Source organism: Rhea americana, unplaced genomic scaffold, assembly GCF_003343005.1.
Source record: "Rhea americana isolate MKP2758 unplaced genomic scaffold, rheAme1 scaffold_85, whole genome shotgun sequence".
Lineage (NCBI taxonomy): Eukaryota > Metazoa > Chordata > Aves > Rheiformes > Rheidae > Rhea > Rhea americana.
In genome coordinates this window covers 1,531,730-1,545,641 of record NW_028187034.1, presented here as the reverse complement: position 1 = coordinate 1,545,641, position 13,912 = coordinate 1,531,730, and the positions used below count along the sequence as shown (strand labels likewise).

The following is a 13,912-nucleotide window of genomic DNA, read 5'->3' as shown; positions in this document are numbered from 1 at the left end:
ATGTAATTAAACAACAAACAAAGGATTTACAATAAGAGAGCTGGAATCCTCTGGCAGGAGTCCCTGCAGCAAAAGCCATCATTCTATAGAATGAGGTTAATTAACTGGCAATTATTTCTGAAGTGCATCTGAATCTAATCTATTTGCCACAAAGATGTCATTCAAAGAGTATCAAGTGACCGCTGGAAGTCAAGACTGCTTAGTACTCCCACCCTCACTACAACCGCACTACTACACATGACTAAAACTGCATGTTTTTAACGGTATGTTGAAGACCCTTCAGTTCTGATTCACACAGAGGACGGTGCTTTTCCTGGAAACCCCTGGTGCTGCCGCCAGTCTGCCTGCCATCGCTCACTTCAAGAGATGCTGGCCACACACTTGGAGAGCTCTTCAGCTGACTTCCAATGAAAGTAAGTGATGGGAATGATTCCTCTTTCTTCCCTCCTGGTTCAGTAGAGCTGCCTAAACAGAAACTATCTTTCCTGAAACTGTCTCCTTCAGCCTAGAAAGGCAAAGTTAGGTTCTTAAAGAAGAGTAAAATCAGTTATCTCTGTGTCTATACCACTCAAGCAGAAACAGCAAGGTGAATGTGTTGGTCTAAATTTATTTATGGGAATCTAYTGACAGGAAATGGCTCTGAATATAGTCTAGATGAAGAGCTCAATAACAGTGCTCTTCCTACATGCACAGATATGAAGTATTCCCACCCAGGTTCCTCCACATCCCAAGTGAGAGGCACAGAGATGTGCAATAAGTGGACACACAACATCCGTGTAGATATACTCCAGTTTGAACTAGTTCAGCGGCCAGGTCAGCTCAGCTCTGGCCCTGCTTTGTAGCTGCACAGCACCTTGYAGGGAGGTTTCAGTCAAGACAAGGTGGCAGGGAGGAGAAAAAACGGAAGGCCTCAGCCCCTATGTCTAGCAAAGAGCACAGAGGAGGGAAACATAATTGCCACCTAGTAAAGGCCTGAGTCAGATCATTATTCAAATGGAGAAGGAACTTGCAATGTTGGCTAGCGGACTTAGAAAATTTTGCCTAGAGAAGTCTGTGCCCTTTCTGTGCCTTAAGAGGATAGAATATGGAAAAGTGATGCTAGGGAACAGGGGCTGGAAAGGCATCAGTTTGCCCCAGATTGGAAAGGCTGTGGCACAGATGAGAAAGGACCACTCAAGCACACCATTAGGGCTCAGCAGGGAAATGAGGACACAGAGCTATCACCTCTGCGAAGTGCTCCCCATACATTTTTCGGAGTCGCAAACGTGAGCAGAGTCACTCCATGCCAGCAGAGGGGCGTTTCATCTAGTCCCAGCAGTTTTGATCTAGCTCTTTGAAAAACTATGAGTGATTTTGCTCTTGTGTCTGACTCCAGCCTACCAAGGACTGCTCCAGACTATGGTGGATACAGAGGCGCGCCAATGAGCTGCTCTGGACACCTTCCCATTGCCGACCTGAGGGTACAGTCACACTGTATCCATGTTGTGGCCTGCAAATGAKGGTGGGAAAGGACATTGTCCACCTTGGCAGGAGAGGAATTCCAAGCTGAGGAGAGTGGAGGCCCCTTGTGGTACCTATGGGCCAAGACTGGCAGCTGGTATCTTGGTTTTAACCACACTTGGGTCTTCCTTAAAAACTGCACAGAACACAACTGACTGCCAAGCTTGCTTAGGGCTACTTGGCACTCAAGGTAACCCCACTTCATAGGACTCCTTATGACTCTGCCTCTCCTCCACACACTTKCAGTAGATGGTAGAAGAGTACTTCTTTCTCTCAATACTGCAGCCTCCAGCTAAGAAACGTCTCCATTCACGCGAGAAAAGAGGAAAGGCAGATGACAGAGATGACAGAAAAAATTATATATTATTACATTATTCATACATACACATATCTATATGTATATATATAAAATATATGAATTAATTAGTAGTATGTAATACATTAATAATTATTCGCTCATATGAACATAGATAAACACAGAGGAGCGCCCAGCTGCGGCCAACCGCCGCTCCCGCTGAAGGGGAGGGGGGAGCCSGGGGGGGGAGGGGGAGGACGGCGCGCGCATGCGCTCCAGTCGCGACCTCCCGCCCCGCCCAACGGCCGCCCTCCCAGGGGAAGGGGCGGGGCTGCGCGGGCGGGCTGCCGCGCCCCGGCTCGGAAGCGGCGCGTGCCGCGGCGGTTGGCTGCGCGCGCCGCCGGGGAGAGGGGAGGAGGGAGCGGCCGCTCTTGCCGGCGGACTCGGCTGCTCTGGAGGAGAAGGGCGGCGCGGGAGGGGGGAGAAGGGAGGAGGTCGGGCCTGCTCCAAGATGGCGGCGCAGAGGAGGAGTCTGCTGCAGAGTGTGAGTGGCATCTTCCCCCCCCCCCTCCGTGCACACGCACTCCCGAGATGTGTGTGAGGGGGGCTCAGGCCTCCCTCTCGCCCGCGTACTGCGGCGCCCTGTGGGAAGAGGGGGTGGCGGTGGGGCCACTCCTGTGGTGGTGGGTCGTTGTCCTCTGTGGTGCTGCCTCAGGGCAGCGGGTCCCTGCTGGGCGGCCCGGCCTGGGCAGAGGGGGAGCCCTGCATGCTCAGGTGTCTGTTCCCTGTGCTGCCCCCCCGCTCTGCAGTGGGGCATAAGTGAGTGGGGGGTGGGGGCGGCAGGTGGCTGAGAGGGGCCGTGCCTGGGCTGTGGGAGTGGGGCAGCCGGGCAGGCCTTGGCAGGSCCTATGCCTGTGTGTGCAGCGTGTGACAGGCGGCCGACAGCCCCCAGGGTTCCTCTCCCACTGTCTGCTGCGACAGGGCCCTCGCCCTCTTTTCCTGGGTGGAGGTACTCCAGCAGGGAGTCACAGCATTCCCATGCTCCTGTGCCACAGGTGTGGGGCAGTCTGGTTCACCAAATGGATCGCTAGTGCTGTGCTGTGCCAAGTGTAAAACTCGGGTGCAAATTTTAGTTCTGATTTCTTGTTAGCAAGAGCTGGAGGTGCAGCCAGAGCTCAGCTTCAGAGGAAAAGAAAGTGGTAAGTGGTACAGATCCAGCAGTGGCAGGGAATATGAAGTTACTGGCTGGGGTGGTGTGCTCTCCATTTAACAAAGCTGAGAGAGGCTGAGAAGAGGTTGGGGATGGTCTTGCTACCCATGCTGAACCTGAGTCCTCACTTCAGGCTGTTTGGACTGGTCTTTTTTCTTTTCCTTTCTTCCAGGAGCAGCAGCCCAGTTGGACAGATGACTTACCATCTTGTCATCTCTCTGGGGTGGGCTCGGCTCCAAACCGTTCCTACAGTGCAGATGGCAAGGGGATGGAGGGTCACCCCTTGGAAGATAATTGGTTAAAATTCAGGTGAGTGAGTTACACGCAGGACAAAGACCATAGCAGACACAGGGACAGCTAAGAGCAGTGTTTGGCTTGTCACAGTAGGACTTGGAAGTACAGGGTGGGGCCAGAGTGTGCAGGAGTTGTCTGTGACACAAAAAAGGCACACATAATGAGTTTCTCCAGACATCTGTGACCTCTTTCCTCCTACCCTCTCTGACAGGAGTGAGAACAACTGCTACCTCTATGGTGTCTTCAATGGCTATGATGGCAATCGAGTCACCAACTTTGTGGGTCAGAGGCTCTCTGCCGAACTGCTGTTGGGCCAGCTACATGCAGATCACAGTGATGCTGATGTGCGCCGGGTTCTGCTTCAGGTAGATAAGATTTGGCTGAAAACAGCTGCTGCTTCTCACAGTACCCACCTCCTCTTTTTTACCACCAAGGGAACAGCATCTGGTTTCTGAGAGGATTGGGAACATCTGCCAATAGCTGAGATAGCACTCCTCCTGAGCAGCTGTAGTGCTTTGTTTCACTCACACCTCATACCCATCTGTCCCCCTGGCTCAGTCAGCGCATTGCTGAGAGCTCTGTGGGAAGCTGCAGCCTGTCTTCACTGGACGTATAGGGACAAGTCAGCCTGTGAAGGAGATAACAGTGAGTAAAAGAGAATACTTAATGTGTGGGGAGATGGAGTGTGAGCATACTTTCTTGAGTGACAATAAATAAGTTCTTACAATCAACACACAAAATCAGACAGGTCTCTGACATCACTCTGAACATAACTTGTATATTTTTATCTCCTGTTTTGAGTATTGCAGATTGTTTTTGTACAAGCTGCTAATTAGTTGCACTAAAATAACTGTTCTTAGGTGTGATGTAGTAGTGATACTTGAATGTCTATACAGTGATCAGTCACTCTTGTGAGACAGTTTTGGTGGGTGGGGATGGGTAGCCTGAAAGCTYTGCAGATATTAGGTGAGATCTCAGTCTCTCTTATGGTCTCTCCTAGGCTTTTGATGTRGTAGAGAGGAGTTTCCTGGAGTCCATTGATGATGCTTTGGCAGAGAAGGCCAGCCTGCAGTCCCAACTACCAGAGGTAAGGTAGCCTTAACAACAAAGATTGTGGGAGGTCCCTCCCTCCAGATTTTTAGRTAAGTCTTGGAGACACTAGTCAGTCTGGTCCAAGGGAGGCTGTAACTGAAAATTAGTTCTCTCTTGGGCACTTGTGTGAAATGAAGCAGGTGTATTGGTCCAATTCCCACTGTATTCTTACTGGCCCTACTTAGACTCATTATTAGTCATCTCAGAAGAAGGGTGAGGAACTGATCGTGATGCAGAGATGAGAGTTCACCTCTGTGCATGTGGCTCTTCCAGAATAAAGTCATATGACACAGATAACAAACAAGGCCTCAAATTTGCATGGCATCTGGGCAGATGTGGATTCTGCTTTTCAGATGAACTGGACAGAACCTTAYCAGAGCCATGTTATTTGTTAGGATGTTTCTTTGTCTCAGCCTTATGGCAAGATTGCATAAGACAATTCCCTCCTTTCAGCATTCGAATTCCAGCTGTGGTTTCTATGTTGTGGATTGTATATTTAGGCTTCTGGTGGTATCTTGTGTTCCAGGGTGTCCCTCAYCACCAGTTGCCTCCTCAGTACCAGAAGATTGTGGAGAGATTGAAGGTTGTAGAGCAGGAGATCTCTGGAGGAGCCATGGCTATTGTGGCTGTTGTTCTCAACAACAAGCTCTATATYGCCAATGTGGGTGAGTTGTTCTTTGTCAGCCTCTCAGTCTTGGCATTTCTGAGGAGGCTGCAGTTCTAGGAAGGGAAAGATATTTGGAACTGGTGGGGCATTTTTTTTTGGTCTGTGGCCATGAAGTGATAAGCTTATAACTTACAGCAGTTGCTGAAATCAGTCTAAGTCTTTATATCTGGAAATATTAGCTCATATAATGTGTATTTCCAAAGAACAGAGGAAAATGGATTGTGAGGCAGTAGTGCAGGTTCAATGAGAAGTGGAGAGCCTTCTTTTGAGGTACTAGCCCTGGCCTGAATGAAGAACTGCTTGGCAGGCCTGGTATGCTGTGAGCAAGGCYACTTTTAGGAGATTGTGATAAGACAGTACACAAGGCTTGCTTTTCTTTTCCTTCCTTATTCTTCTTTTCCATTTCTTCTCATCATTTGGATATGTTCTTAACGGTAGAGCTGTCTGGTGTCTCATATTACTGCYTCTACTGCAGGTACTAATCGGGCACTGCTGTGTAAGTCCACAGTGGATGGGCTGCAGGTGACTCAACTCAATGTGGACCATACAACAGAGAACGAGGACGAACTCTTTCGCTTCTCTCAGCTGGGTGAGTATTGGATTTCATGCTCTTATCTGAGAACATCTCATGGCTCAGTTTATTTGTATTACTGGGAATGACTCCAGCCACTGGAAACAATAACTGGCCACAAAAAGCAACTCCTTGTGGGCTGTGGTTTCAAATTACAAGTTTAGTGCCTTCTTTTTCTGCAAATCTAGCTGCTGTGAGGTTACCAAGCGAGTCGGTTCAGCTTGCTGAACCAACAGAGAACTATCCTTTTTTYTTCCACGTTTTGAGAGTTAGTTTCATGTCCGCCTGCCAAACTGAAATTGATTTGCCCTCCAGCTGTGTGATTGCTAGAGTCGATTTGAAGGCAGGAGCAGAATCRCACAGCTAGAGGGTAGAAGCAGGAAGGACAGTGTGTGACCGCCCCTTTGGAGGCAAACCACAGTTATGCTGGGTTGAGTTCTGCCTGATGTCTCACCCTTGGGATGGTGCATTTCAATATGCCTTTGTACAAACTGTTGCAAAAAAGCAGCTACATTCCAAACAGAACCGGCCAAACACTGATGTTTACTGGTGTCGTATCAGTAGCTATTGAGCTTTGTCCAATATGGACATTTGCTTCAGGCCATTTCCCTTTTTCTTTACTGTATTTGACATGTTTTCTTTCTTTGTTTAGCCCAAATCGTTGGTGTGGTTTTTAATACCAAATTCTTCTTACTGAGATACTTATGTCCCGTGGGTGCATTTTTTTTTTTCTTTAGGGCTAATTTGGCATTCTTCATTATCTTCACCTATTAGATATATTCTTATCTAGTAAGGCTGTTGGTGTGGTAATTTTCTGCTGCAAGATCTTATCTTGCATTTCATTTTTCTTCCATTTTCTCTTCCCCCCCCCCCCATAATCTTGTGATAGTGGTATGTACTATGAAATAGAAAAACGAATATGAAGGTCTAGGGAAAGAGAACTTTCAACTGCCTTTCCACTACCAGAAGAACGATGCAGAATTCAGGTGCAGTCCGTAGCAGAACAGGGGTCTGATAGATATACTTGCTGCCTTAACCTGACACAGCAGTGACTTTCCTACTGGTGATCCCAACAGAGGAGAGCACCTGTGGAACAAGCCAGTGTGCACAGGCTCTGTTGGGGCTCAGAGGAGGGCACTGTAGGGCTAGGTTGAAGGGTAGTGATAAGATACAGTGGAAGTCGTGTTTGTCATGGTGCAGCTTGTGCTGCCTCTTTACTGGGGGAGGGAGGGAGAGAGAGGTGTTATACCTGTATTGCTGTCAATCCAGCACATTGCAGCTCATTCAGTGCACCAGGAGGGAACTGTGATTTAGACAGAGAACCTCTGGCATGCTGCGAGCCTCCCCGTGTTTGCGTCTGTCGATAGCATGTATCCCCCTGCTGGGAGCCGGCAAATGAGCCAGGCCACGTTGATGAGTCAGCTTTGGTCTGCAGCAGATGGCAGAGTTGTGTCTTACTGCTGGGGTAGGTGTGGAGCCATCTGTGCAGTGAGGTTTGGTTTATCTTGGAGAATTTCAATTGGACCCCTGCCTTCACCTTGTACTGAGGACAGTCATCCCTAGATAAAATCTCAAAACAACATTTTCTGCCTGTTAGCTCTAGGTGTAAGCAGGGACGAATCACCAGAATCAGCAGAACAGACCAGGTAAGTGGCTTGTCTGTTCCAAGTCCTATCTCAAATAGTAGCTGCTCYCAGATGGTCCCAGTTAGGACCTCTTTCAAGATGGGCCTTCCTAACCCCTGCCAAATTAGAGTTAGTCACTGAAGCAGAGGCATGTTTTCTTAAGCTTTTTTCTTTTTTTTTGAGGTAAATACTTATTTACTCACTGTCTTAGCTTTTAGGAGTAGCCAGTACTGATTTGAGCGGTTGGCAAATTTGTTTTCTTTTACAGATAGCTCTCCTTTTTCTCTCCCAAAACAGCATATTAGGAAAATTGTCATATGGAAGTTAGGAGCAGGGTTCAATAGCAGGTGAAAGAGAAACGGAGCAGAATCCTTCACATTCTTTCTTTTCCCTCAGTCTGGCTTTCCTCCTCCTATCRTACAGTCTGGAGTTGACAGGCACAGATGCTTCACCGTCTTTTCAGTGAATACRTGTGCATCCAGGCCAGCTGCCGCTGGTGGCCTTGGATTAGGACATGGGCTTTGTCTCAGAGCCAGCCATTGCATTCAGGGTGTGTATATCAGGGTGTGTGCATCTCTCTCCTTCCTGGGATACAAATAATGAGAAGGTGCCCCATTGAACAGAGTAAAGCGTTCTTCCTGTCGAGTTCCTAATGATTCTTTGACATCTTATTTTGTCTTGTAATTCTCCTTAGCTGTGAATATTTCTTTTCTCATTCCTCACTGTGGAACCACAAGAAATCCTGCAAAGTTCCCAAGAGTCAACGAGCTTTTCTTTTTTTTTTCTTTTTTTTTCTTTTCCTTTAATCTGGCAGGCTTGGATGCAGGGAAAATAAAACAAGTGGGAACTATTCGTGGGCAGGAAAGCACTCGGCGCATTGGAGATTACAAAGTCAAGTATGGCTATACTGATATTGAACTGCTCAGGTTAGAAAAACTCAACTTTGTGGTTTCAGTCCCACTTTCTCTTCATGGCCCTCCACTCTCACCTATTACTCACTGTTAAGTACTAAATTTGCTGTCTCTTTYCAGTGCTGCTAAATCTAAACCCATCATAGCAGAGCCTGAAATCCATGGAGGGTTCTCGCTGGATGGCGTGACTGGTTTCTTGGTGCTGATGTCAGAAGGGCTTTACAAAGCTCTTGAGGCAGCTCATGGGCCTGGACAGGCCAATCAGGTGAGTGTTCCCATGGCTGTTGGCTTACCCCAGTGGTACCAGCTGYTCTCGTGCAGACTTTCTTCCACATCTGTCCTGTGAGTGCCATCTCAGTTGGATGCCTGTGTTCCCTCATCCCAGTCTGTAATAATGAAAGCGCTGCTTTGCCAAGCCAGTTGTTCCAGGCAGCTCTCTGTCCATTAGGAGACATTCCTTAAGGAGAATGGGATGATTCAAGGTACAAAGGCAAATAGCATTGAGTGAGACTGGCAAGCACAATAGCCAGATGAGCTGTTGTAAAATATCTTATGCAAGTTGTCTGGAAAAGGATTCCTACAGAATCTACAGAATCCTCTCTGAAACATCCTCCTGCTTTTTTTTTTTTTTTTTTTTTTTTTTTTTTTTTTTCCTGTGTGTGTGTGTGCGCTTAGGAAATTGCAGCCATGATAGCCACAGAGTTTGCCAAGCAAACGTCATTGGATGCAGTGGCACAAGCAGTAGTGGACCGGGTTAAGCGGATCCACTGTGACACTTTTGCCAGTGGTGGGGAACGGTCCAAGTTCTGTCCTCGACATGAAGACATGACACTGCTTGTGAGGAATTTCGGGTACCCCCTGGGTGAGATGAGCCAGCCCACACTGACACCAACACAAGGTATATTGGGGAGGRAACAAAACAAAGTGGAGGGTGGAAGATAAGGTCTCTCGATCCAGCACTGACTTAATATTAGGAGAAAAGATGCTSAGGCATTTTTTTGTTACGGAGTTTGCCCCAGGCTCCAGGCCCTAGAAGCRGACAATTTGACAAAATGCAGTACCTTTAAGAAAGGTAGTTAAGTGCAAGTTCTTTCCTTGGAATCTTTGGCCCTTCCTTTGACCGTTCTTTGGCCCTGTGCATGCCCAGTCACTCATGTCTTRACAGGATTTATAATTCTGTTTTTTCCCTTTTCAGGAGGCCGTGTCTACCCAGTCTCTGTGCCATATTCCAGCTCCCAAAGCACAAGCAAGACAAGTGTCACGCTGTCCCTCGTCATGCCTTCCCAAGGCCAGATGGTCAATGGTGCCCACAGCAGCTCTACTCTGGATGAAGCCACCCCCACCCTCACTAAGTAAATATCATGCTCTTGTGATAGCCRTAATCCTTCCCTGCACTTCACACTGTGTAATGGGATTGAAAARCAGAGAGACATCTGTCAGTTACCTGTCACTAATTCCTTTATCTGCGGCATGGCCCTCCTGACTGCAGCATCACACTGTATTCACAACCAACATAATGTGTTATCTAGAAAGCAATTGTGTGAGGAGTGGGAATGAGTAAAGCAAGCAGCTGAAACCAGCTCGAGAAACGTGCCTTGGAAGGTGCTGCTGCAGTCACCAAGAGCACTCTGGCAGCATGCAGCCCTTCTCTTTGGGTCTTGGGTGCTAAGTGTATTGGTTGCTGTGCATGGAGGGAGCATTTTAGTAAGGAGCAGGGGCAGTGCAGGTCACCTGTATAACTACCAGAGAAGCTGTGCTGCGCAGTTTGGCTCGCTCAGAGGTGGAGGCCAGGGTGGAAGAATAAAGATTAAACCTGGATTCCATCTGGATCCACCTTGCAKGCTCATGCTGATGGCTCTGGTTTCAGTTCAGGCTTTGGCGTAGAGTGGAGCATGTACATGCTGCAGAGCAAAGAAGCTCTCTGGTTACTGTGTTCTTGTAGCTTCCAGAAAAAAACAAGGCTGACACACCGGAGTTGTTTTGGCCACAACACAAGTCACRCAAGAAGAGATCTTTCTTGCTGCCAGGCTTTTCCCGTAAAGGTCATCCTGCATGGGTGTGGGGAGGCCAGCAGAGTGCATACCTTGCCTTTTTTTTTTTTTCTTTTCCCCCTCCTTCCTCTTTTATGTTCTTCAGAAACCTGGTTGTACTTGAGGCCCTGCAGTTAAAGGTGAGATAGACAGCTTGGGCACTCATCAATTCCAGGCAGTTCTGAACCCAGCTAATGCTGTGATAGAGGGACTACAACTTCTTTTATCTGTTTGTGAAGGATAGCTTGATCTGTGGGGGAAAAAAAGTTCGCATTTCTACTGRTGTTTTTCATGTCCAAAGCATCAGCTGGAAAAAAAATAAGATTCTCATGTTTGTTCTCTTCACAGTCAGAGCCCAACTGTGACTCTGCAGTCCACTAACACGCACACACAGAGTAGCAGCTCAAGTTCAGACGGAGGTCTCTTTCGCTCCCGACCCACCCACTCRCTCCAGCCGGATGAAGATGGGCGAGTTGAGCCCTACGTGGACTTTGCAGAGTTCTACCGGCTTTGGAACATGGACCATGGCGAGCAGGGAGCACTGACTGTGTCCTAACTTGGGGATGCGCCTCCTGCAGCCATCCTGCGCTCAGCTCTGTGAGCAAAGACTGAGGCAAGAAGGAGAGAGCTCCAGCCAACAGCTGTGTTCTGCTCAGAGTTAACTCCTATCCAGGATGTGCTGAACACTGGGCCAGGGCGCCTGTGCAGCGCGCTCACACACGTGCTGGCTGTGCAATGCATCCTGTCCTGACCCACCTCCTTCCCTTGGAAGCCCYGTGAATACAGAAAGGGATCTTGAATGCAACCCTCACTGCAAGTTATGACAAATAAAGTTGCAGAGAGGGCTCCCTTTCTGGATAATCCAAGAGTAGGGGCCTGTACAAAGGCTGTGTGTGTGTGTGTGTAGGTGTGTGTGTGTGTGCCTGAGTGTGTGTGCTGTCATAATGTTTCCATAACTCGGTTCATAATGCTGTGATTCCAGTGTTCAACTCCATAGAAGATACCTCTATTTTGCAGAATAAATAACTTATAGCTACACTCATTGGCACCTGTGTGGCTTGCTCTATTACTTTGATCAGACATATGTGTGGGTGTGACAGCTCTTCCCATTGAAACCCTGTATTTCTCCAGAGCACAGAGTTGCAGCTAGTAGCAGGCGAGCTTCTGCCTTAAAAGTAGCCTGGCCCCTTGTTGGTGATGTCAAAGCAGGTGTTTGTCTTGCGCATGCTTATTTGACAAGTTCTGTCTTTAGGTTATGACTTGGAGTTAAAATATAAATCCAGATACCCAGCAGGGCAAAATGCATGGCTTTTCCCTCAATGCACTCTCACAGGCTTGATCGGCAAAGATGCGCAGTGCAGGGGAGAACTTAGAGTGTTTTTAGAGCAGCCTCCTGGCAATGAGCAGGAGGAAGTTATGTGTTGATTATACTGGACGCTACAGCTAGGTAGTGGTGTGCCTGCCCTGAAGATGCAGAAGTGTATCCCACGTGTCAGAGCAGAGAGCTGCCTGGTGAGGGGAGGAGGTGGACTGCTCATCTGCTTGCAGCGCATCCAGTCAGCAGGAGGGATGAACTGGCTGGCAAAGGTGTTGGGATCACTGAAATGTTGCCTTTCAGTTCAGTCTTCCGACAGCAGGCGGCAAGCGAGCCTCTTCGGGGCTCCAGGCTCCGTGCTGGTCTCTGCCCCTCCCTGGGGAACCAGGTTTTCACAAGCAGTGCGGAGAGGCCTCTGGGATGACCGCTGCTGCACTGTCCTGTGGCTCCGCGCAGAAATATGATACAGTGCCGGACAAAATGAGCTGACTGCAGGAGTGAAAGTGAAAATGAGGGACCCTGATTCATTTCTGTTTCCAGACTGGTCACCTCAGGARAATGGGAAGGGGTAAGGATGAAGTAGCAGGGCAAGACCTTCACTATGTGCAAGGTTACAACAGGGCRGAGGGGGGCTGCAACAGGATAAAAGAAATAGCACTGAGGCCCCTAAGGCTTGCTGAGACGTACGTGGGCAGGATCTGAGTGGTGAGAGGCGCTTCTTTTCTTGGCACAAAGGCCATCCCTGAACCACGTGTGAGTCGCCCTCCGTCACTGCCCCGGCTCTTGGCACAGCTTTGCTCTGTGGGGATACGCGCCAGTCGAGCAGGATACACGCCGGTCGAGCGGGGCTCTCGGCCACCAGGCTGTCTGCGGACGCCCTCGTTTCCGTGCCCTCCCGGGAAGGCTGGGTGTGCTGCGCGCAGCCCGACGTGCTGCCAAGGGAACCTGGTTTCACATTTGAACCCTGCCAGAGCAATGGCACTTAAGGTCTTGGGGGATGGGAGGGAAGCAGTAGAGTTGTGTAAGGGTTGCTGCGCTGTCCCTGCGAGTGACAGGACGGTGAAGTCCTCGCCCCTGCAGAGACATGGGTCCTCCGCACTTGTCTCTGCTCTGCAAGGACTCAGGTCTCCGAGTCCAGCTGGGCTTTGCAGCCTGGGACCGCTCCGAAGTGCCCCGATTAATCCCAGGATCCTAGCCCTTTCCTCCAGGCTGTTGCGTGGCTATTTAATAGGATGGCGCAGTCCTGACACAGACTGAAATGGAGCTGAAAAGGCTTCAAGCTAGCCTGTGTTCCCTCAACCTGGCACAAATTTTGCTAGCTGTATAAACAAGTCTTTCTTGCTTATTCCCCCCCCCCATTTATCTATGGTATTTGCTAACTTATACTGAGAGCAGTTCCAGTGGGAAATATTCCAGCGCGTGGATACTCCAGATAAAAGTTTAAGACTTGCCAAATGCACTTATACAAAGCAGCTCACACAAAACAAACATATCCGTTGACATAATTACCAGTTTACTAAGTAGAAAACAAAAAGCGGGCAGAAGCGGCTAGAGTGCACCGTGCTGTCCGTACAGCCACTGGGAAAAAAAATAAATAAAAGAGAGAGAGAGGGAAAAAAAGAAAAAAAGAGAGAGAGAGAGAGAAAGACAACTCAGGTTCCTATATGTGCTACGGATGCCCTGGCTCAGGAGTCCAGCTCCGAGGAAAAAAAAGGGTGTCGGGCATATGGTGGAAGGAGACTCACGGGAGAAGGGCAGCGTTTGATACTGCCCTTGGGGAGCTTGGGGAAGATGCAGACTAAGGGAGCGTGGAAAAACAACGCAGTGGATGGAGGAGGACAGAACCAAAATGAGCTGGAGAAACAAGAGAAGAGGCTTTTTTCTTTCTTTCTTTCTTTTTTTTTTTTTTTTGGCAATGTAGTGAAATTCAAAACCACCAGAAACATAGCCCTAAGCAGAAAGAGAGAACAAAAATCAGCGCAGCCGCGCAGCGCGAGTCTGCTGCAGAGGCGCTAGCAAATTAAGGCCTGGACAGGCAGAATAACCCCGCCGCAAAGGCAGCTCATTTAATAAAGGCAATTTAAGGCAAAGCTGCCTTATCCTTTCCCCCCCCCTCCCCTTTTTCTAAGTGTGGGACACAGGGTAGAGATGAACAGGGCAGCGCAGGGCGAGGGCAGCAGGTTTCCCCAGGGTTAGGAGACAGCAGAAGGGTTTGTCGCGGCACCGGGGAAAAATAAATAAATAAATAAATAAAACCAAGAACAACCCCCTCACCCCCAACGTAGCATCCTCTCTCCATTGTTGCAGGGCGGAGAGAGCTGTAGCCAAAGGGTGAAGCCGCCTGGACATTGCCCCCTTTTTTTAACCTTCCCCTTTTTCTTCCCAGTCTGTTTTTTTTTTTT

The 13,912-nt window shown here is 48.8% G+C and overlaps 1 protein-coding gene across 2 annotated transcripts; it reads left to right on the top strand.

Moving 5' to 3' along the window:
• The first annotated feature begins 2,271 nt into the window (after positions 1 to 2,271).
• TAB1 (TGF-beta activated kinase 1 (MAP3K7) binding protein 1) lies at positions 2,272 to 11,233 on the top strand. Of its 2 annotated transcripts, none has more exons than XM_085323555.1 (11): positions 2,272 to 2,339; positions 3,178 to 3,314; positions 3,511 to 3,664; positions 4,300 to 4,386; positions 4,918 to 5,056; positions 5,534 to 5,647; positions 8,069 to 8,180; positions 8,286 to 8,430; positions 8,841 to 9,063; positions 9,361 to 9,517; positions 10,544 to 11,233. In XM_085323555.1, the coding sequence occupies exons 1-11, from the start codon at positions 2,307 to 2,309 to the stop codon at positions 10,749 to 10,751; spliced, it is 1,509 nt and encodes a 502-aa protein (XP_085179681.1). In that variant the 5' UTR covers positions 2,272 to 2,306; the 3' UTR covers positions 10,752 to 11,233. The 2 variants fall into 2 exon arrangements, with proteins under 2 accessions (XP_085179681.1, XP_085179682.1); XM_085323556.1 differs by having other exon boundaries at positions 10,519 to 10,669.
• Positions 11,234 to 13,912: the final 2,679 nt, after the last annotated feature.